The sequence below is a fragment of the Petaurus breviceps genome, unplaced genomic scaffold (assembly GCF_028583685.1).
Source record: "Petaurus breviceps papuanus isolate PSGF00001 unplaced genomic scaffold, PetGlider_PUasm1.0 126, whole genome shotgun sequence".
Taxonomy (NCBI): domain Eukaryota; kingdom Metazoa; phylum Chordata; class Mammalia; order Diprotodontia; family Petauridae; genus Petaurus; species Petaurus breviceps.
Genome location: NW_027185655.1, coordinates 33,192,471 through 33,216,351, shown reverse-complemented (window position 1 = coordinate 33,216,351; position 23,881 = coordinate 33,192,471). Strand labels below are relative to the sequence as shown.

General features: G+C 39.9%; 1 protein-coding gene across 3 annotated transcripts in view; it reads left to right on the top strand.

Annotated features, from left to right (window-relative positions):
- Positions 1–23,881, top strand: part of TBCK (TBC1 domain containing kinase) — a 268,364-nt gene that overhangs the window by 229,714 nt on the left and 14,769 nt on the right. For all 3 annotated transcript variants that reach the window (XM_069094776.1, XM_069094778.1, XM_069094780.1), the window contains exon 25: positions 17,710–17,869. In XM_069094776.1, the coding sequence (XP_068950877.1) occupies positions 17,710–17,869 (160 nt within the window). The remainder of the gene's footprint in view (positions 1–17,709; positions 17,870–23,881) is intronic.

The following is a 23,881-nucleotide window of genomic DNA, read 5'->3' as shown; positions in this document are numbered from 1 at the left end:
TCTCTCTCTCTCTCTCTCTCTCTCTCTCTCTCGTTTCTAGGATTCAGTGATTTCTAATAGTTAGCAAAGTAACCCCCTGAAAAATGTCAGAATAGAAATTGTTCAGGTACCTTTTCACGAAAGTACTGAAGTAGATCTGTATGCATTCTATTCATTCAAGAATATTGGGAGAAGAAACATGCTTCCATTTTGTTTTTAGAGTACTTGTTGGATGTTCTGGTGGGGAAAGGGGCAGCGGGGGAAGAGGGAGGTAGGGCCCTCAGGGACACACAGCACTCTGGAGGAGCAGGCCTGCCATGTTTTCCAGAAGGTGGACTTTGGTAGCACATGGGATTGCAGTCCGTGGGTTAGCTCTGACCATGCCCTGTGCTCTTTTGGAATTAGGTGGAAGCAGAGGGATTTGTGAATAGGTCATGAGGCAGCTTGTCTCTTCTGATGATCCTGCAAACCTCATTTTGAGAAAATTTTGCCATTTTCATTGGAAAATATAATGGAGTGCTTCTCAAGGCCAGGCCATTTGTCTTAAAATATATGTGTGTAACTTTCCTATGGCTTCTCAGGGAATTAGTCCTAATGTCAGGGATGGAGTGGGAAGTAACCAGGAAAAAAGAAATCTGAGGCCTTTCTATTCAGTGTGTCTAAACGGTCTGTCTACCTGTCAACTTCCAAGGGATGCAAAAAAATTTTTAAACAACATCCCTACTGTGATATTCTAAAATGAAGCATATGACTTTGGAGAGTCCAAGTGGCAGGTAAGTAAGCCTTGTTTCTTCCTGATCATCCTATCTCTTGTGTCCCTGCAGTGCATCACCCTTCTTTCAGAGGGGCTAATTCAGGCTTGAATTACCAATTAGAGTTGTCACAAAGTACCATGGGCTGCCTGGGGGTGTAGTTTGTCTTCGCTTTCATTGGCTGTCTTTAAGTGAAGTCTGATGGCCCAGTAGGCTTTAGAAGGAATAATTTCTTTAAAGTGTGGGTCGTGGTAGACAGTCTTTGAAGGGTCTTTCCAACTCTGAAACTGTGAGCATCTTGTATGTTTCCACCCATGTCAATCTTCCCTAATGCCTAGAATTATAGGAAAAACGCCAAGCCAAAAGTTCCCCTTTAGTTGTACAAAGGGAAAAGACAGACCAATAGAGACCTGAGAAAAGATGAAAATGGGGAAGTGAGCAGTGGTGTGGAATTGTTGTTGTTTTGACCTGTTTTTTCACTGTCCTACCATGGTTTTACTCATCTACAAATAGAGATTTGCAACTATTCTGCAGTTTCCATTCTTAGAGAGTTGCATGGGTACACTGAAAGGTAAGGTGACTTTTCCAGGGTCATACATAGGTCTAACATAGCCAGTGCATGTTAGAAGAGGAATCAAGGTTGTCCTAACTCTCAGCATGGCCTCTAGTCACTATGTCCCCTTACCTCTAGAACAGAGGATACAAGGGATGAAGTAAAGAACTTGGGGTAGAAGAAAGGGCCAGTGCACATATAGAAGTGTATTTCAGAGATTTAAAGTTTTATTTTATTTTCCCCAGCATCCAATCGATTCAGTTAATGATCACTGTCCCAAACAGCAAAATTAAAGTGAAAAGAGTTACAAGAATAATTAAGGAATAGAAAGATCAGTTTATAAGGAAATCTAAAGGTATAAAATAAGTCTACCCTGATGTCCTATAGGGAAAGCTGTAACAAGTTGGTGGCAGAGAGAAGGAAGATATTTGGAGAGCAGGGTCAGTGGTGAGGAGACTTCCATGAAAGTATGACCTGGGGGGATCTCTTAGGCCTAGAGCTCTCTCGCAGCTCTGGATCTATGTTCCTGATCCCAACTAAAGTGGCTTGTCCAGGGTCACCCAGATAGTGAACATCTGTTAGGGCTAGAACTCAGGTCTCTGGATTCTGATTCTGTTGCTCTCTCTGCTTTGCCCCAGCTGCCTCAGTAACCCCAGAAGTACATAAGTGGGTCACCTCTGAGGCTAAGTTCCTCAGCATTTCATGTTCTCTTTGCTCCTGGGTAGATAGATACCAGCTCTTGGTATAGAAAATATGGCTGTGAACCCTGAATTGCTTTGTTGCTGATGTTGTTTTCCTTTGAGCCCAGGAAGATGATAACCAGAGTCCACTTTATTCTTCTGTTCTTGCTTTTTTCTTTCAGTTCCCAGTGTCTGACATAGGGCCTATCTCCTTTTAAGAGCACAATGGATGCTTTGTTGATTGATTGACAGACTGCCTTTTTCCTCTTGGGAATGATAACACATTAGATCTCATTGATCACTTATGCTATCATTCAAAGGAATTCATCAGAACCCTTCCCAACAAAGTTTTCTTGACGCAGCGTAATATTAGAGAGATTGTTAGACTTGGAACCAGAAGGACCTCAAACACTCCCTTTCTATGTGACCCTGGACAAGTCACTTATTGTCTCTGTGCTTATATAGCTTGAAAGGCCTCAGATTAGATGACCTCTGAGGCCCCTTCTGCCCCTAAATCAATGATCTTTTGATAAAAAGGAAAAAAGAGAGAATACAAACACTTAACACTTGGAATAGAAGAGGAAGCTGGAGAAGGGAAGACCAGGGGCATCGATCCCACCCCAGCATGCCCAGAATGACAGCTAGTCCAGGTTCTTAGATCTGCTTTTGTAAAGGAAAGCAACTCAAAATGGCTTAACAATCTTACTTTAATCAATCAAACATATATCATTTGCCTAGCTCAGGGGAAAATGTCAGCACCCTGAACTTCAGAGAATACAAACAAAAGTTACAAGCAGACAAAAAAAAAAAAATACAGAGAAACAGACCAGCAGACAGGGCTTCCAGCTTTCTGACCATTACATCCATGCCTAGTTAGTTACTAGAGAGGGAAGCACCAACATCTGGGATTTCAAAGCCAGAGGGCTCAATGGCTGCCCAGAATCTTGTCTGGTCAAATCACACAACTCTTCTCAAAGTGAGTCCCAAAGCAAAACCTCAAATCAGGGTATATATATAGCTTTCTCCTGGCTCAGAGAATGTCACAACCCTCTTGACCCACAGCCCAATCACAAAGCATCAAGGCAAGGGCATTCCTGAAAAACCCACCACAGGCTCCATGTGACCACATTCAGCCCATTAGGGGACAGAGTATATTTTCAAATCAGGGAAGGTTCTCAGAGTCACTTAAGCCTATCAAAGGGCCAAGAGACAAGGAAGATCTTCAGATTCCCATTCCCATAACACCCCCTCAGGCCTTTGCCTAAGACCCCTGCAAGTTCCTAGTCCTGTGATCCTCATTCATGTTGTTTGAGCCAAAATGCTCTCTCCCCACTCTGCAGCTCTGGCCTCTACTTTGCTAGACATGCATTGAAGCTTGACTGCCCAGGACTGAACCCTGGTTCCACTATGAGATGTTCCAGAAGTCTTAGTGAAGTTTTAAGCTATTAAAGCTTACTAAGTCAGACTTTCGGAACACCTTATATTTACTCAAAGGGAGCAGCCCTTCTCCAGGCTTATAGACATGCAAGGAAGCAAATTAGTCTTGTCCTGTTCTGAGGTGTAGAAAGCAGAAATTGCTGGTGAGTCAGTACTCTTTAATTAAGTGGGGGAGAGTAACTGTTATGGATTTTTGAATGTGCTTCTTCCCTTAAGCTATGCATTATTTCAACTGTTTTAATCTTTTCTGCCTCTTTTTTCTGTATTTCTTCCACAAGTAGTTCAAGTCTGATACATGTAATTTTTTTGAGTGGGAATCATTTTAAATCAAGGGTGACACAGGGTGAGATATAGGTTTCGTCCCACAGTATTTTGACATTGGTTAGCCTGCTCTGACCCAGAGCTCATGAAATCTGTGTGTAGAGAAGGGGTGAGGAACCTAACGGCCTCAAGGCTACGTGTGACCCTCTAGGTTCTCAAGTGTGGCTTTTTGATAGACTGTAAAATGTGGATAATGCTTGTACCAGTCTACCTGCCTGCCAGGGTCCTTGTGAGGATTGAATGAGATCATATTTCTAAAGCACCTAGCAGAGTGCTTGGCACACAGTAGGTGCCCAATAAATGCTAGCTATTATTATGGTAACTATTATATCTGAAGTCATGGAGAGCATGCTTTTCCTTTTCTGCTTTTATTCATTTTTTCATGGGTTTCCATCCGGCTGCGGGATTCCAAGTTCTCTACCCCTTGTTTCCTTGTAGTTGAGATTTCAGAAGCTCTCTCATTTCAAATTCAGTTTAAGTGTCAAACTATATTCCTAATGGGAAATGAGGCTGCAGAGAGGGTAGTAAAATGTTTTCTGGCTGCTGTCGCTTTGAGATTGTGTTAGTACATGGCGTAGTAGACAATTCCTTCACTGGCAGCTTGCTGTGTGAGTTAAATCATGGAAATATTCAGCCAAAAAAAAAGTTAATTTGAAATAGCCTTTAACTTGAGAATTATATGAGGTATTCGTATGCCGTGTTCTGGCTTCATACTCAAGGACACCTCCCACGATAGAGTATGGCATTCTTAGGAATCCAGCTTTGAGGATCTTCCCCTCCCAGATTGATATTTTTTTAATGGTAAACCAGGCCATCTTTTGGCTCAGTTCTTACCTAGTCCTTAGTCGTTGAATGGGCATTGCCTGAGACAAACTGAGGCCTGGGAAAGACCTTAATTCAGAAAGGCCAAGGTCACCCACTGCATCAGGGCCAGATGACTTACGTCTTGCCACTGGACTTCTGTGACTCTGGGAGAGAGAGGCTAATGACTTTGTGACTTTGCACAGCTCTGCCTCACTTAAAACAGGAAAGTTAGGATGTCACCCTTGTATTATCATTGGTCCTCTTTGAAAACAAAGGAACAACAGCATCTAGACCTAGGGCAAGTATTTCTAAATTTGGTTAAATGTGTAACCTCTCTACAGATAGTAACCAAAGGGAAGTGGTGTTCCACCTGTTCAAATTCCCTCCCTCCCTTTCAAGTCTCTTTTTTCTTCAGGAAAAACCATTCTTAGGAGAACATGGTCATCGCAATAGCTACCCAGAAAGGCAAAACTGATTTCAGTAAAACAAGCTGTTCATTTATCTAAACACATGCATTAATTTAATTTTATTCATTAATGATGCTTAGAGTATAATTTGTTCCCCCCCTCATTAAATATCCAAATGAATGCTTGTTTCAGGCAGTTTTAGAAAATAAATAATTTCTTGTAAATTATTAAATTATTTTATATCTAATAGGTAATTATTTTACAGAAAGGCAAGATTTCTTTACAAGATAAAATTGTAGAAAGATGAAAGATCAGATTGCTTGGTCTCTGTTTCATGTATTTTTAGGCAGAATTTGGACTATATAATGTCATTCAGCCAAGACCAAATTACGATTTCCATTTCCTTCCTCAGAATTCATAAAAGTCAAGGAAAGGAAAAAGCTTATTGCATATGAGTTCTCTTCTTATTTGTTGTTCTTGACTTGTTTCAGACTCTTTGTGGCCCCATTTGGGGTTTTCTTGGCAGAGATACTGGAGTGGTTTGCCATCTTCTTCTCCAGCTCATTTTACAGATGGGGAAACTGAGGTAAACAGAGTTATTGCACCTCCTAGCTGGCCAGAGTACTTAGTACTACTTTGTAATATTATCCTGGCTTGACTGGCTTCACACTTACCCAGTATATCTACAGTACAGTAGAGTGTAGTACAATACAGTACAATACAGTACACAAACCTCATTGTGACCTTGTCAGTATTGTTTTATTCTTGATCTTTTTATTGTTTAAATATTAGTTGACAATAGAGGAAAGTATACTCCGGGTTTGAGAAGAACTTGGAGTATCAGAATATAATCAAACTTACTGAAAAGTCTTTTGAGGAACATCTTCAAAGAAATTATACATTTAACCAAATTTGGAAGTACTTTCCTTCCTTCTAATTTATGTGGCTTTGAATTCTTAACAATGATGGTTATTCTGTAGCAGATGCTTCTAAGTGAGAAAGCCTGGGAAGGCCTAACTTCTTAAGTTAAAGGCTACATCATTCAAAATCATCTTCTGTCATCATACATTCTTTTGGGGGAATTATCTCACATTTTCCACAAATTCCATTACCTTCTCTCTACAAATGACTCTCAAATCTATATAATCAGATCCAATCTAATTCTACTTCGGAAATCCAGTCCCTCATCACCTATTGGACATCTGCAGTTTGGATGGAATGTCCCATTAGTATCGCAAACTCAGTACATCTGAAACAAAACTTACCTTCTCCCCAACCCCACCTTTCCTCTAGACTTCCCTATTTCTGTTGAAAACAACATAATCCTCCTAGTTGCTGAACTTTGCACCTTCTCCAATCAGTTGCCATGTGTATATATCTGTGTACATAAGGGTTGCTTAAATGGATTTTAATCCATTTAAGACCCTTTGTTTTAAGATCTCCCCTATATTATCTAAATACTTCTGATACATTCTAAATAAAACTCTCTAAAATTCTTGTATTTCTTTTTTAATTTATTCTCACAGTGAATAGAGTGAAGGGAAGACTGGAGAAAAGTCAGGAAGACTCTTCTTTCTGAGTTCAAATCCAGCCTCAGACTTAATAGCTGCGTGACACTGGACAGGTCACTTAATTCTGTTTGCCTCAGTTCCTCATCTGTAAAGTGAGCTGGAGAAGGAAATGCCAAACCACTCCAGTATCTCTGCCAAGAAAACTCCAAATGGGGTCACAAAGAGTCAAACATGACTGAAAAATGACTTAACAACAACATATATGTACATAATTAATAATAAATAATCATAATTCATTTAATTAATAATATGACTAATTAATAATTAATGTGCATTGAATTGATAGTTTTACCTTTCCTTTGAGAAAAGTGTTATCTCTTCTAGGAGATAGGAAACTGCTACATTTGGTAACCACTTTGGACCTCCATAGATATAGTGATTGGAGGGGGTTCCTTGAAAATAGACTCTAATATTAATGACAAGGCAACCTATCAAATAGTACTCTGATATCACTGCTAAAATTGTATTTAAAGTTTAGTTTTTATAGAGTCAGTTTAAGTACTTTAAAATTTCCTGTAAATCTTGAAATGATCTCTGAGCCCTCAAAGCTATTGCACTTTCTGCCTGGAGTCAATTAACTGGTGAAATGATAGTTGGGACTAATTTTTATTCACTAAATTGGCCAAATGAGCCAGTGTTTTGACTTTGTATAGACAGAGTCAGTCAAAATGCAGTATCTTGTTTTTTAACTTATCTCCTTTTTAGCGTGTTTTAAAGGCTGATTTGAAAGTTTTGTCTCTTCACCTACAAATTGAGTTAATTATAAAGATTTTAATCCATTTAAGACCCTTTGTTTTGATTTCCCCAATATTATCTAAATACTTCTGATAAATTCTAAGTAAAACTCTCTAAAATCTTGTATTTTTTTAAAATGTCTTCACCCATTAATCTTCATGGACTGACTCTTGGTCCTTGCCAAAGTAAATCTGTGTAATTATAATTAAACTTTGGGATTTGTAGGACTTTTCCAAGTTGTTCAATAAGAAGGCTGTATATTTGGTTCTCGTGTGCTCTTGAAATAATTCCACTTTTCTTATGCCAAAATTTCTATTTTCTTTAGATTAGAAGAAGAGAAGCTCTCTGCACTCAGCATCACTCTCCCCAAAATAAATTAATTTTGAATTGTGTTCCTAGTCAGGTCCCAAATAGTTCATATTTTTCCTGTATCATTTTCAATTGTTTTGCTTTTCTTTTACTGATCATTTAAATAGGAAAACCTTGTCTATCATAACTTTCCCATATTTATGTAAGTAAGCCAGTCCTTTAGCTTTTTTTTTTATAAATGGGATGTTTTAAAAGCAAATTCATAAATTTAGAGCTAGAAGAGACAGAGCCAGCACCAAAACTCGTATTCTCTGGTGCCACATTCAACACCCTATTATACTATAATGCTTCCCTACCTTCCTGTCATCATTTTAATCTACCTCTACAAAATAATTGAAATTATTGTAAATAGTCACCTAGATTCAAAGCCTTAAAATCATCTTTGGTCTGCTGTTTCTATTAACATAGGCAAAGATCACATTAGCTTTTCAGCTGCCATGTCATATTGATTCTTGTAGACTTTCTAGTCCACTGAAAACCCCAAGTCCTCTTCTGATGAACTGTTTTCTAATTACCTCTCTCTCTCTCTTTCTCATTATATGCATATAGTTGGGGTTTTTTTAAACCAAAGTGTGGGATTTTACATTTATTTTTAGTAAACATTATCTTATTGAATGCAGCCAATCCTTTTGAAATCTGATCCTCTCATCAGTATATCAATGATCCCTCTTGCTTCTTGCCATACACAAACCTGATAAGCATACTGTCTGTAAACGTGTGTTGAGTTCACTTGAACAAAGTAGCTTTAGTGGGCTGCTTCTACATTAAATGGAAAGTCCTTGCTGCCCCTACAAGTATCATTCCTGCAATCTCAGTGGCAGATTTTTGGTTTAATTTAAATGAAAATTAAAATTTTTTTCATTTAAATTATTTTTAAAAGAAAGAAAAATTGGGGCGGCTAGGTGGCGTAAGTGAGTGGAGTGCCAGCCCTGGAGTCAGAAGGACCCGAGTTCAGTTTCAGCCTCAGACACAACAAACACACACACACACACACACACACACAGCTAGCCGTGTAACCTTGGGCAAGTTACTTAACCCCAGTTGCCCTCCAAAAGGCAAAAAAAAAAAAATTAAGTAGAAATTGCTGCTGTACAAAAAGGCCTCAAGGATAGTAGGTTTCTCATCAGTAGAGGTCTTCAGATGGAAGCCCTCTGACTGCTACCATTTTCTTTCCTCTCCTTCCTTTACCTCTAATGGTTTGGTTCTGGGCCCCAGCACTCAAATTAATTGCCAAATCCAATGACCTTTTCTGAGTCTTCATCCTTCTTGATGTCACTGATGAAACTCTTGACTACCCTCAACTCCTAAATCCTCTCTTCTCCCTAGGCTTTCATGACACTGTACTATTCCGGTGGATCTCCTTTGTCCATATCCTGCTCGTTTCTCTCCCCCCCACCACCACACCCATGCTTGGATGTATAGCAGAATTTTATCCTGAACTTTCATCTGTGAAAAGGTGATTTAGGCTTTAAGGAGTTGTATTCTTCAGTAGTTCTAAATATTTAGCAGTTAGGATTTCCTGGAATTTCTGTTTTGTGTGCTCTGATTGAAATAAATGTTGATCTAGTCTCTAAACAGAAACCCTTTGGAGGAGACTTATTCTCATTTGGTTGAAGTCAGACCTAATGTTCTACACCCTTAGTCCTAAACATGATTATTCTTGCTTTGGTCTGTAACCATTAGAAATGATTCAAAAGACCTAGGCTTCTAAAGAGGTGAATAAGACCAGATTTCTTGTATGCCCATTTCTAAAAACTTCACAATATATATTGCTTGTGCCGAGTTGTTTTGTGTGCTGCTTCCTCCCTTAGACTCTGAGCTCCTTGAGGGGAGGCACCTTCTTTGGTGTTTTTGTATCTCCACTGTCTAGCACAGTCTTGAATTATAGTAAATGCTACCTGACTGACTGAATTTTGGTCAAGTTGAATTTAGAATTGAAACCTTATCTAGTATTGACTGAAAGAGTCTGGAAATCAAGGTGTCCATCACGTGTCTAGAGCCACTTTCAAGTTCCTTAAATATCTGTGTGGAAGATCTCCAGAGGAGTTTTCTGAATGCCCCAGGGATCTGTCCTTAGCCCTCTGCTGTCTAATATTTTTAAACAGTAACTCGAAAAAAAGCACAGATGACACGCTTATCAAATTCACAAATTTCTCAAATCTACAAGGGATAGCTGGCAAATGTAATGAAAAGAGCCAAGGGAAGGGAAAAAGAATAAGTATTTACATGGCATCTACATGTACCAAGCACTTTTTACAAATATTATTTTATTTGATCCTCACAAAAACTGTAAGGTAGGTGCTGTTATTATCCCTATTTTAAAGTTGAGGATACCTAGGCAAACAGAAGTAAAGTTACTTGCCCAGGGTCACACAACTGCTAAGTATCTGAGATCAGATCTAAACTCAGATCTTCCTGACTCTAAGCCCAGCACTCTATCAATTTGCACCATTAAAAAGACCATAACAGGTTGGAACATGGGGCCAAATTTAATAAGATGAAATTCAGTAGGGATACATGTTGGCATACACTTGAATTCTGTCAATTTGACCGAACAAGCTAGGGACAGCATGACCAGACTCAAGTTAGTCTGAAAAAGGCCTGGGGGTTTAAGCAGATTGTAGGAAAACTTGATATGAGTCAGTAATGTGATTTGGCATCACAGACAGAGATGGAGACACAGAGAGAGAGAATTGAATAAATAAAGCCAATGGCATTAAGAGAGTCATAGTTTTACAAGGATGGGGTTAGAATTCCTCCTTCATTTGTACCCGGTCCCAGTCAGACCACATCTGGAGTATTCTATTTATTTTTTTTTTAACTTTTTTTTTTCATTTACATTTATTTATTTTTTTTTAAAGCACTTGGGGTTAAGTAACTTGCTCAAGGTTACACGGCCAGTTATTTCTGGGTGTGGTGCTGAGTGTCTGAGCCCGGGATTCAATCTCCAGGTCGTCCCAACACTGGAACCGGTGCTCTTACTCGCTGAGCCACCTGGCCGCCCCAGGAGTATTCTATTTAATAATATAGTCCCACTAGACTAGAGTAAACTATGGTAAGACCCCAAGATCCCACCATGATCACTTGAAGGATTGTTTAAACCAGAGAAGTGATCACTGGGGGCAGGGAGAGCTTTGATGGTGCTTTCAAGTATTTTCAAATACTTGTCAAAAGAAAAGTAGTTATAAGGTTGTACAATAAGTTAAATAATACATGCAAAGATGCCCTCGAGTGGGGTACTCCACCATTAGGTACGATGCTGCTCTAGCAAAATTCCAATGCAAGGAACGTGGATACGAGTTACAGAGAGGTAGATTTTGGCTTGATGTAAAAAAAAAAAATGCCTAAGAATCACAGGTGATGGAATGAACTGCCTTGGGAAGTAAGAGGCTCTCTTGAGGAGAGGTCTTTGGGCAAAGCCCTGGAATGTTGAGAATAGAGGTTTCATGAGTTGTATTAGATGACAGACGATCTAGGACACTGGACTTGGAGTCAGGAAGCCCTCTGTTCAGGTGTTTGTGAGATGTGAGATCCTAGGCCTCAGCTCCTCATCTGTTAAATGAAGGGCTTGGCCTCAGTAGACATCCCTTCCACCTCTAAATCTGTGACACCATGTGGTCCTGCCCATTGAATTTCAGAAAATGAGGTGCATCACCCCACAGCAAACATATTCTTAGTACAGCCTCATTGAAAACAAAATGTATGCTCTGTTTTCCCCAAATATTGCTTCCGTGACACACTCCCACAGTGGAGCCCTCTGCTACTAATTAATCATCCCAACCTGATTAAGATTCCCCATGCAGATTATGCAGTTAACTCTTTCTCTTTCCTGCCAATAGGTGTAAGTCCTGGTATTTTTTGAATTTAAAGATAAAAGTTTTTAAGCATGGTGCATTCTCTTTCTCCCAGTCATTCAAAGCTAAAGTGTCCATTACCCCCCCTTTCCCTTGCAAAACCAGACTGAAAACTGCTGTGGGATTTGGTAGGAAGTGCTCCCAACACATTGCTACCTGAATGTATTCACATGATGACAGTAAAATTGGCAACCAGGGGTATCTGGGAGCCATGGAATTCTCTCCATGGCCCATGAGCATCAGTCAGTGTCTCTCTGGTGGCAGAGGGGTTTGCAGATTGGATGGGTGAGCTCCCCTAGAGCAGGAACTGTCTTGCACCTTTTTTTTTTTTTTGGATTCTCTGTGCTTAACACAATGTCTGCACATGTGTCTAGGACAGCTGGGCAGAGCCATGGATAGAGTACTGGGCCTGAAATCAGGGACACCCATCTTTTTGAGTTCAGATCTGACCTCAGACACTAACTGTGTAACCCTGGGAAACTCACTTAACCCTGTGTGCCTCAGTTTCCTCATGTGTAAAATGATTTGGAGAAGGAAATGGCAAACTGCTTTAGTATTTTTGCCAAGATAATCTCAAATAGGATCACAGAGAATCAGACACAGGGCAGCTAGATGGCCGAGTGGATAGAGCATGGTGCCTGGAGTAAGGAAGGCCCATCTTTGTGAGTTCAAATCTGGCTTCAGACATGTACTAGCTATGTTACCCTGGACAAGTCTTTTAACAAATGTTTACTGGCTAACTGATTGTCTGATCTCTATGTTGCCACTTTCTTAGTACTGGAATCTTGCTTAAGCAGCCTAATATCTAATGGTGAAATACCTCACTCAAGGACATCTGTGAATGTGTATGATGTCTGACTTATTATACGACCCATAACTACTTTTTTTTTAACGAGCAATAGTGTGACCAGATTCTTTAAACCCTCAATTCAGAGAACTAAGGTATCTGTCTAAACTACAAAGAAAGCAATAAGGTGACAGTCCTAATCCAAAAATATGTAGAGTGGTGTGTTCATCTCTAAACTTAGCTTAACATGCAGTATGTGTGCCTACTTCCCTTTTCAATTAAAGTCCACCAGAATGAAACCCAAAGGCCCTAGGGCAAAGGAAGAGTACATATCTCAGAATATAATCAAGTATCCTGGTTTCTGCCAGATTCATGGCAGGACTGAGCAAAGTTGGCTTGGATCAGAGGATTTCGAAGGACTTCATATATCCGTAAATTGGCAGCTTCTTTACTACTCCATTTCTACCCTGCCCCATCCAGACAAAAATTACAACATTTTATGATGTGCTCATTTTTCAGAGGCCTAATTTTTTAATATGTGTGATGGGAAGATCCGGGAAGTTCAAGAATCTTAAAAATTATAGGAATTAGAGTAAAAAAATGTCCACTTCATGGTACATACTTTTCCCTTCCTTTGCCCATAAGATTTGGGATTGGAGATGGTGAAGCTCCAGTAATAACCAGGGAAAATAAGTTCCTTGAATATTTCAGTTTATGCATTGTCTAACTTGATTAAACAAAAAATTATGGCCATTGTAAAGACACAGATGTACAAGGCCACCCCTTTTCTTCCTGCCACCCCCTTCTTCTTGGCAATATTGCAGTTCAGAATGAAAGATTCCAAGATGCCCATTCGTAAGGTTTCACGCTTACCCAAATTTATTTGGATTGGAAGTTTCTTAAGAAAAGTAGGTATTCTTGGATTATTTCCAGTACTTTTTATTTGGGATACAATGGGAGTAATGGAAGACACCATTTTTTTTCTTCTTATATTTTTTTCTGGCTCTTTGTGTATGTGTTTCCTCCCTTACCTAAATTAACCGAGCATGTTTTCAAAGGTTTGGTATTATTTCGAGTTTTGCTATGGTCCTCCTGTCCACAATCAGTTAAATTCTGACTGTAGTCTTATTTTATTAAACATTACATAATTCATATTGGAAATGTATTTATACCTCAAACCAAAGGACAAAACCATGGAAAACTCAAGCAAGATTACAAGTTCATATTATTTGTGACTGAAGGACACCTTTGCCTAAAGGAGAGGTAAACAGGCATGAAAATGCACACCCCCACTTTTGAATTCGCAAGAGCAGAGCCTTGACTATTCTGAAATACACAGTGACTCCCAAATATGCTGGTTGGGGCTAGAATAAATATTGTGAATATAAGCATTATAAATCAAAATACTCTTTCACTTTGCTTTTTTTTTTTAATTGCCTTTGCTACTAGAGTTGGAATTACTAAATTTTCAGTCTCCCAGGTAGAGTCTACAGTATGTGCAGGAATAAAGTTTAACAAATAATTACATTTTGTTTCAGAATATCACACACTTTGTGGTGCTTCATATGTTTAATCTAAGTTGCTTTTTTAAAAAATAGGATTCCTGTGACGTAACCTTCAATGAGCCTTGAGAGTAACTGATTTATATATCATTGCTTTGCTATTAAAACACTAAGGAAAAGGAAAATGTTATTAGTTGTAAAGTGCTGTTTAACAAATGCAGAAGCTGTCTCTGCCAACCTGATTTAGGACTGACAAATAAAGATAAGTTCTCAGAGGTTCATTCACATTGTCAGGTCCTTAATTTGTGGTGTGGGAAACTTTGATTTTAAGGTTCTTATTTACCAGAAATGAAAGTACTGCCAAAGCAATTATGTGCTGAGGCCTGTTGTTCATGGAAACTACTAATTTTTTGCATGTTGATTATGTTCAAACCTTTAAACTCCCTGTGCTGATGAAATCCAAGAAGGGGGATGTATCAGTCATCATTAATTCTTAAACTCTTCCAAATTAGGCTGAGTAAGCAATGATCACCAGGATGTTGGGGTCACTCCTGCCTCACTTTGATGTTTTCTGGAGTTTTGTGACACTTTTCCTCAGGAAAATAGTGAATGGTTTTCTTCCCTTCCCCTTAACAAAAATTAAGAATAGGAAATGATCAGTCATCACAAGTATTGCAAGGGAAAGTAGCCACAGATTTAGACCACACAGACACACACAGACACACTCTCTCTGTCTCTCTCTGTCTCTCTGTCTCTCTCTCTGTCTCTCTGTCTCTGTCTCTGTCTCTGTATCTCTCTCTCTCTCTCTCTGTCTCTGTCTCTCTCTGTCTCTCTCTCTCTCTCTGTCTGTCTCTGTCTCTGTCTGTCTGTCTCTCTCTCTCTCTCTCTCTCTCTCTCTCTGTCTGTCTCTGGAAAAAACCCTAGCCCAAATGGAAAGAGTAACAGTAAATGTTAAAAAATGAAACATGGCCTGGGAAACAGTGGGAGGCAACAAAGAAACCATCCACTCAAGAAAAATCACTGGCAATTTTCTCTGTCTTCATTTGGACAACTCACTAAATGCAATGCTCCTAAGGTCTCCCCCTTGCTTCAGCCTTATTCTTTGTAAAACTTGCCTGATTGTTCTGACTCTTTTAAATATATATGAATAAGTATACTAATGATTTTATTCAGATTGGCTGAGGGAAGAGAAACCAAGATACTGAGGTTTTTTTGAATGGGTTTATTGTTAAGCCTTTGATACTACTTGAGGGGGGAAAAAGTGTAAGCTTTCAGAGAGATTGACACTAGAGAAACAAAAGAGCTTTTGTGATAACTCTTGTGAAGAGGAGTGTGGCTTGAAAGGAGGAAAGGCTTCCATGGATACACAAACATCTTTTCAGGTTTTCAGCTAGGATAGGTAGTTAAGGAAAAAGAAGAAAAATTCATTATAATTACATTTGATATCTGTTAAGATGTATCATGGAAAACAACTCCAAAGGATTTCCAGCATTCTTCCTTTTGTACTTTTTAGATTCCAGAGGTCAATGAGAAATAATGTGGATGGTACAAGAACACAGGTGATAGAGTTCCTATGACCATATCCCTGAAAGAACAGCAGTGTTGTCCCCCCTTTCAAAGAGAAGATGGCAGAAAAGAGGAAGAGTCATCTGAGTCTAACAGAAAAAGACTGAGGCATCCCCTTCTACACAGATAGTGGTACTCTCTAAGAGCCCCAACTCATAAGCACCATTTAGTATAGTACTTGCTTTTTCCACAGCAGGCATTTCCATACAACTTTAGGAAGTCCCTAAACATTGTTCCCTAAGGAATTTCCTGTGGTTTGGGTCAGTTATTTGCTTCTGAATGTGTCAGGTTTACAAGCATTTATTAAACTCTTACTGTGTGCCAGGCACTGGGCTGATTTCTAGGGTATACAAAAGAGAGAAGAAGTAATCCTTGCCCTCAAGGAGTTTCCATTTTAATGAGGAAAATAGCATGTAAACAAATAGGTACATGCAAATTATGGGGAAAGTTATCTAGAAGAGAAGGCAATAGCATCTGGGGGGACCAGGAAAGGCCTTCAGAAGAAGGTGGTATATGAACTGAGATTTGAAGGAAGCCAGAGAAGCAAGAAAACAGAGGTGAGAAGGGAAAGCCCAAGGCCAGTTTAGAAGGTGCGAAAATGAGAAGTGCCATGTTAGAAGGACAGCATGGGGTTATAGAGTGCATAGAAGGTAATAAAGTGTCACAAGACTAGGAAGGTAGGAAGGGGCCATGTTTCAAAGAGCTTTGAATGTCCAACAGATGATTTTATATTTGATCCTGAAGGTTGGAGTTTACTGAAGAAAGACATGGTCAGACATATGCTTTAGAAAAATCACTTTATGATGAGCAGGGTGCCCTCAGAAAAACCTAGAAAGACTTATGTGAACAGATGCAGAGTGAAGTGAGCACAACCAGGAAAACACTGTACATAGTAACAACAATATTGTAAGATGATCAACTGTGAATGACCTAGCTGTTCTCAGCAATACAGCGATCCAAGACAACTCTGAAGGACTTATGATGAAAAATGCTATCTTGTGCCCAGAGAAAGAACTAGATAAGTCTGAATAGAGAGAAGCATACTTTTTTTTTTATTTTGGGGGAGATTTTTTGGTCTGTTTTCTTTTACAGCATGAATAATATGGAAATATATTTTGTATGACTACACATATGTCACCTGTATCAAATTGCTTGCCTTCTCAGTGAGGTGGGCAGAAAGGAAGGGAGGGAATTTGAAACTCAAAATTTTAAAAATAAATGTTAAAAAAATTTACATGTAATTGGGGGAAAATAGACTACTAAGTCATAAAAAAGATAATAAAAAAGAAAAATCATGTTAGTAGCTATGTGCAGGATGGATTGGATTAAAGATAGACTTGAGCCTGAGAGACCATACTTTCATACAGGATCACATGACACAATGAATGTAAAGCACTTTGTAAACTTTAAACACTATGCAAATGACAGCTAATATTATTTACTATAATTATCGTCTGTTTGGATATCTTTACCCATTCACACATTTTCATTGGTTGAAACATAATAATAATGTCCTGTACATCTCCACAGGCCCCACTCCAGTCTTTCTCTCACTGCTCAGTAAGCCCACCTCCTTTCCCAATCATACCTTCCTTAATCGGTAGAAATAAGCTTGCAGCCTCCTGAAGTCTTCCTTGCCCTTCTCCGTTGCTGTTTAGGTCATACTCACCCCTTCTTTGCTTCTTCCAAGATTGTGGCCTCTCAAGATCTGACCCTGGGACCTCCCTGGGAGAGTGTTTGTGTTAAAAGGATGTCATGTAGCCCTCTCTCTTCTTTCTAGTAAACTCTTGACCCAGCTCATTCTTTACTTGTGGTGGTTATCTCAGAAATATGTACTGATGTAGAGATAGGAGAAGGGCCTCCTGATTATAATGAAAATCAGCATCTTCTCTGTGGTTTATGGCTTCAGAGAATTGCCTAGCATACTGAGAGACTGATTTAACAGAGGTCACACAGCTAGTTTCAGAATAGGAGCTGAATTCAAGTCTACTCTCCATTGTACCATAATGCCTCTCACATGTTTTCATGTTCAGTAGATAGAACATTGGGCCTGGAGTCAGGAAGATCTGAGATCAAATCCAGCGTTACATACTAGCTGTGGAACCCTGAGGGACAGGTCACTCTACCTTTAGCACCTACCTCTCAGGGTTGTTATAAGGATCAAATGAGAAAGTATTTACAAAGTGCTTCCTTAGCACAGTGTCTGGTATGGAGTAGGCACTATATAAATGCTAGCTGTTATTGTTATCATTAATGTATTCTCATGCACTGATGCTAAATCTAATGTGCCATAAATCTGATTGTGTGTTTATTCTTTAAAAATAAGGTTTTTCCATCACTCTCCAATCTGTACTCACACCGCTGAATTTTCCTTGACCTTCCCTATTCTCAGTTTTAATCGAGGCCACATTTCAGGCAGCATCAGCATCCCCTTCAGCTCTGCATTCACCTCAGAAGGGGAGCTCTCCCAGGGCCCTTCCACCACCATGCTCCAGAATTTCAAAGGGAAAGTTATTGTTATTGTGGGAAATGTGGCAAAACATACAGCAGAGGTAAGTTGATCCTTAGACAACAATCCATACCTATGAATTTTCTTCTCCACCCACTATAGGCTTTCGGTAAGTATGCTTACTAAGGTTCACAAAAAGGTAAAGGTTGAAGATTGGTTTTACTTGCAACTTTTCCACTGGGAGAGGAATAAAAGTAAAACAGTATTCTTTTTTCCAGTGTTCAGCATCAAGATCATCAGTGGGTTTACTTTTCTACCAGCTTTCTGAATTCACAAAGCAAGGATCCAGTATTATTGAGAGAAGACTGAGCAGAAGTGTTACCTCAGTTATCATAAAAGAAAATGGACCTTGACATAGGGAGTAGATGTAGGGGTTGGGGAAGACTGAGTCCTTCTGCAACAGGCCTCTGACACCTTTTCCTGAAGTGGCTGTCTTAAGATTGAAGATGAAAATTCTTGGGAGTCTGGGTTGTTCTTTATCCTAGATTCAGAGCTTTCTCATGGGGACACTAGAATAAAATTAACTATTCAAGAATGAGGACTTTCTGAAATGAAGATGGGCATTAATTCGTGTCTTCATCCAAGTTGCACAGTCCAGTGATGCAGACATTGTCAATGGGGGTAATTCATATCTGGAATTCTCCTGGCCAGAGGCCATTTCAAACAAACACGTCTTCTTCCTACAGGCACAAGCTGTTGGAAGCTTTGTATCACATTTTCCAGTTAGAACCAAATGCACATTGGCCCCCATAATTAATCTCCACTGGCCATGTTACAGAAATACCGATGTAGATGTGCTGAGCAATGTAACCTAAATTAATTTTAGTAGGAGATCCTCCTTTCACTCACAAAGATCATCCTCAGGACCCATCATCCAGAGAGGACAACATAACTGATTCATGGGTAGTCAGTGTCTCATTGGGAGCAAACATCCAGCTTCATGTTGCCTTTCACATTAATTAGAGGAAATGGAAACAGTAGGTTGGTTTTTAGAGTCAACAAAGTGATGCGATGGATAGAAATGGACCTGGAGTAAGGAAGGTCTGAGTTCATATCTGGACTCAGACACTTACCAGTTATGCGGCCCTGAGCAAATCACTTAATCCACTTTGCCTCAGTTTCCTTATCTGTAAAATGAGCTGAAGAAGAAAATGGCAAACCCCTCCAGTATCTTTGCCAAGAAAAACCCAAAAGGGGTCACCAAGAGCCACACACAACTGAAAAATGACTAAACAACAACAAAAATCGATAGGACATCCCCCTCTTGACTAATAGAGAAAAGCATGCACCATGGGCCGTGTTGTCATCAGATTTGCCAGATGTTTATGATATTCTCCAGATGTAAACAATCAGAGGAAAAGGAGAGCTGTGTGAGCCAGGATCTTTTCTCTATCATTAATCATACAGTAAATTGCTACATGCTAGGTACTACTCTGTAATCTTCCAAGGTACCATATGCTAATGTGAATATAACTATAATGTAGTTCTAGAAAGGTCCCTGAAGTAGGAGTCAAAACACCTGAGTTTGAGTCCTGCTTCCTAGACCACTGACAAATCATTTAATCTGTTAGAACCTCCATTTACTCAGCAGTAAAATGGAGATAACAGACTATAACACATAATGGTTCCGTGGGCAGGACACTGGACTTGGGGTCAGGAGGACCTGGGTTCAGATCTCACCTCATACACTTATTGTGTGACCCTGAGCAAATAGTTAACTTCTCTGTGCCTCAGTTTCCCTTATTTGTAAGTGGGACAAGGGGTAGCCCCAGTGGTCTCTAAGGTTCCTTCCAGACATAGATCTATGTTCTTATGATCCTGTCTACCCCAAGGGTTGTCATCATGGGAAAAGCTCTTTGTAAATCTTACACTGCTGTATAACTTCAGCTAGGGACAAGAGAGACATGAAGGAGTCAGGAAACCTGGGTCTGAATCCCATCTCTGTCACTATCCCAGTGATACTGGATAAGTCACATAGCTTCCCGGCCTCAGCTTTCTCTTCTGTAAAATGGGGGTGCTTTGTCTATAAAGTCTACTTCTCTGGGTCATATGAGCAAGAATCCTGGAACTCCCCAGCTAGCTTATGGCCTTAAAGCACTATCCCGATATTGGTTATTATAACTAGTCATTATATTCTAATAATCACAGTATCTATTATTTTCATTGTTATTCATTATTATGATTACAATTAATATTCAAAATTCAGTTTGAGGAACATTGTAAAATGTCATTTTCTAGAACTGGAGAAAACCCTAAAATATTTACTTGCCTGCCTTTGCATCCACATTATCTGTTTGTCTTTCCACACTGGTATTTTCTCCTCTAGGGAAGATTCACTTGGCTTAACTCAAGTCACTCCAACTGAGTAAGTGTTTAGTGAACTTCTGCTGGTGAGCACCGTTCTAGGCACGAGTGTATACTTATTAAATGCTATTGCATGGCACAGTATGAGGCAATGGAATCCAATACCTGGGTTCAAATACCTCCTCTTACACTTAATACTTGGGTGACTTGGGGTAAGTCGCTTAAATTCCGTGGGCCCCAGATTCCTCATTTGTAATATAAAGAGGTTGAACTCCATGACCTTCCAGGTTAGCAGGGATTTATTAAGCACCTAGTGTATTCCAGGCACTGTGCTTGAGCTTACCTGTAGGCATGAGCTTACAAACAAAAGAAAAAGCAAATACAAAGAAAAACGAAACAAACAAAACAAAAACAAAACAGGCTCTGCTCTCAAAGAACTCACAGTTTTAATGAGGGGAGACAACATGTAAACTACCTTATTGCAGAGAAGATATAGACTGGGTGAATGGGAGAAAGTTCTTGCAGAAGAGGTTATTTTAGCTGAGCTTTGGAGGAAGCTATGCTTGGAGGAGAGTTAGTAAAAATGCTCAGAGCCAAGAGCTAGTGGTGCTGGCTTCAAAGAACATCACAGAGACCAGTGTCAGCAGGCCAAAGAATGTGTGGTGGGGAGTAAGGTAGAAGAATGCTCAGAAGGGCAGGAAGGAGCCGAAAAAAAAAAAAAGCCAGACTCATGACGTTATATTTGGTCCTTCACGTAATAGGGAGCCACTGGAGCTTATTGAAGGTGAGGGAGATGGGGGCCAAACCAGAGTGAATAAATGATTCCAGATTTGAGCTCAACCTTCCAGGCCTTGCTAAAGAGTGCCAGAAATTTCCATGAGATGGTATCTTAAGGACCTTTTGAAAAGGTGAAGTCTGCGCTTCCTTTACAGGTGTATGTCCTGGTTATTTGCGATGCCTTGATTGGAAAGAAAGAAGACACCCGTTCTTCTGAACTGAAGTCAGTCCTTGGCAGCTAGAAGACTACCAGCTTCAAAACCTAGTCAGGTGCTATGAAAGGGGCTGCTGAAGGTGCCGACACACTGGGCATCAGGACACACTGGGATTTCAAAGACTGACGTTTGCCCACTCCAGATTTGGGCGTGGGAGGTTTTTTGTTAGCAAGACAGGAGGCACTGATTTTAATTCTGCTGATTTTACCTCCTTTGAAAGAAGCAAGTGCTAGTCAACTGTGGCTGAGCCATTGAAAATTCACAAGTGGCAAAATGACTCTTCCTGGGAGCTCTAGGAAAGAGTAAATGAGACAGGTGTTTGGTTGCACCTGCAGGAAATTGTAGCCACCCATTTGCTTTGAGAATTATGTCAGAAGCCCTGTCTTTTGTAGTATAGATATGAAGGAATTGCTCCTAAGTGACCAAATGTGTTGGAAGTTGGAACTTCCAAAGATCAGAAGGAAGAGGCAGCCAACAGGCATTTTTATTAAGCATTTACTATGTGCCAGTCCCTCTGCTAAGCACTGGGGATACAAGAAAAGGCAGCTATGGGGATGGCTACTTATTAATGTGACTGTCTATAATTAGAAAGTATTTGACACCATGCTAATTATGCCTCTCCTGACTACTTTGCATAATTAAATTGATTTCCTGCAAGGCAGGGGACCATCTAGGTTCAATTCTGGTCTGTGCCTTATACTGTCTGTGTGACCCAAAGAAAATCATTTAATTTCAGGAAGTGAGAGAGGAGGGAAGGATACAGACAGACAGACAAGCATTTATTAAGCACCTGCTATATGCCAGCCACTGTAAGCATCTTACAAATATCTCATTTTGAGAGCACCCAGCTGCCTCCCGTCTGCTTTGGTAGAGGAGCTATTCATTCAGAGCTCCCTGCACCAATAAAATCAAAAGTTCAGTTAAAAAAAAATAAGCAATTTAAATCACTGAGTTAATTTAGGAAGTATACTGCCTCTCCTCTGCATCTGCCACTCCATTTTCAGCTCTCGTTCATCAGGCCTGGGGATAGCGGTCTAGCTACCCTCCAGTGACACATTGAGGAAACCCTCAGAATCTGTAATCCCTCCTGCAGACAAAGCTCAGTTCTTAGCCAGAGAAGTGTAGAGCTGGGGTGGTAAAGACCCTAGTGTAATGTGGAGCTACCATAGAGAGGCTGCCCAGGGTCAGGATTAAGTTGTACCAAATCCCACTCCATCAGTAAACCCCTTAATTTTCTTCACCCTAAAGGTTGAAGGAAGCAGTGAGCTAATGTTTAATCAAGCATGTCTGAATGTGCCATGAGCAAAATTCTATTAGCATAAAGGAAAGCTGAATTCAGAGCTGAATATCCTTAAGTATGCACAGTTTCTTCTTGAACCCATGGAATGTTAGTGATTGCTCTCAGGGTGAATTAAATTTTGCTTTGCTCTCTGTTGCTGCTAGAGAGGTAGTGAAATTAAATTGACAGGCTGAACAGATGTTAGGTGGAGGAAGAGTGAGAAATAAAGAGTAAAAAGGAGTAGGAAAATCACCTCCAAGTCTAATTGTGCCAAGCAATAGCAGAATCTCCTGCTTGTATTAATGTACAGATAATCACCTGCCTCGGACTCATATGGGAAAGTGCTTCTCAGGCTGCTAGACCAGAGTCAGATTTCCTGGGCAGAGAGGAAACCATTCCAAAAGAGAAAACCCATACACTCCTTGAAAAGCTGCAGGTTGGGGAAGCAGTCTTAGAGAGCCTGCGAGAGAGGCTGTTAGAGAACAGACAGATCTTTGGAATCAGTGGAAAAGGTTTGGGGCAGAGATCTTCATGGGATTCATCTGCTTAGACTAGATTAGCTTTAGAAGTTAGCAGATTTGCTTAATAAAAGTACCACTTTGGTCTCTTTTTGCTTTGTATTAACTAGACCTCAAAGAGTTCAAAAGGCTAGCCCAGCTACTGACCGTATTGTCCAGACTTGGTTGTTTCAAAGGGGAGTTCATCATTTTCTTGAATTTTACTCTTCAAGACATGACTCTTAATTTTAGTTAAATAGCTGATCAAAAAAAAATGTCAGTATATTTTATTTTCAGACACATAGTCACCCGCTATGCTGCCCTTGGCCCACTCTCAACCCCATTACAAGCTCTCAGATTTCTCAGATCTACAAAAAGCCTCACAGTGACTCTTCTAATGCCATCTTATCATTTCCCAGAAGTAAATTAAAACTGTTAGCGTGAATGATGACTTAGCATAGAAACATGCATAGTGGGCTATCTGTAATAATTAGCCCCTCCGTTCTTTTTTTACTGTGGGAAAAAAATATATGGCTGGATACAACTCTGGGATTAGTGATGGACCTCAGCCCGGAGGAACTGGCCAATAAACTGTAGGTCAGAACAAAATGAGTGCTTCCCCCCAGTGTTTTCATAATGACAGTGAGGTCTCAGTAGCATGTTATAAACTCCACGTCACTATGTGGGCCTCTGGGGCTCAGAAACTCCAAAAATTATTGTTTATTTTTACCTAGATAGTTTTGGGATCACTGGACCATGAAGATTTAATCCTCACCAGGATATATCATTCAAAATGTTATCTCAGAAAGAGATGGAAGGAATCTTTGCTTTCACACAGTCTTGTCAGCCCTTTGGGACAGTTTCTAGTTTAGCTTGTCCTTAAAAATGTCATATCCTTGGCACAAAATCAATGCCTTTCTTTTCTCATTAAAGAGCTGTCTTGCCTAGGTGGGTGTGATGGCCAGTTGTAGTAAGAGGCTTTC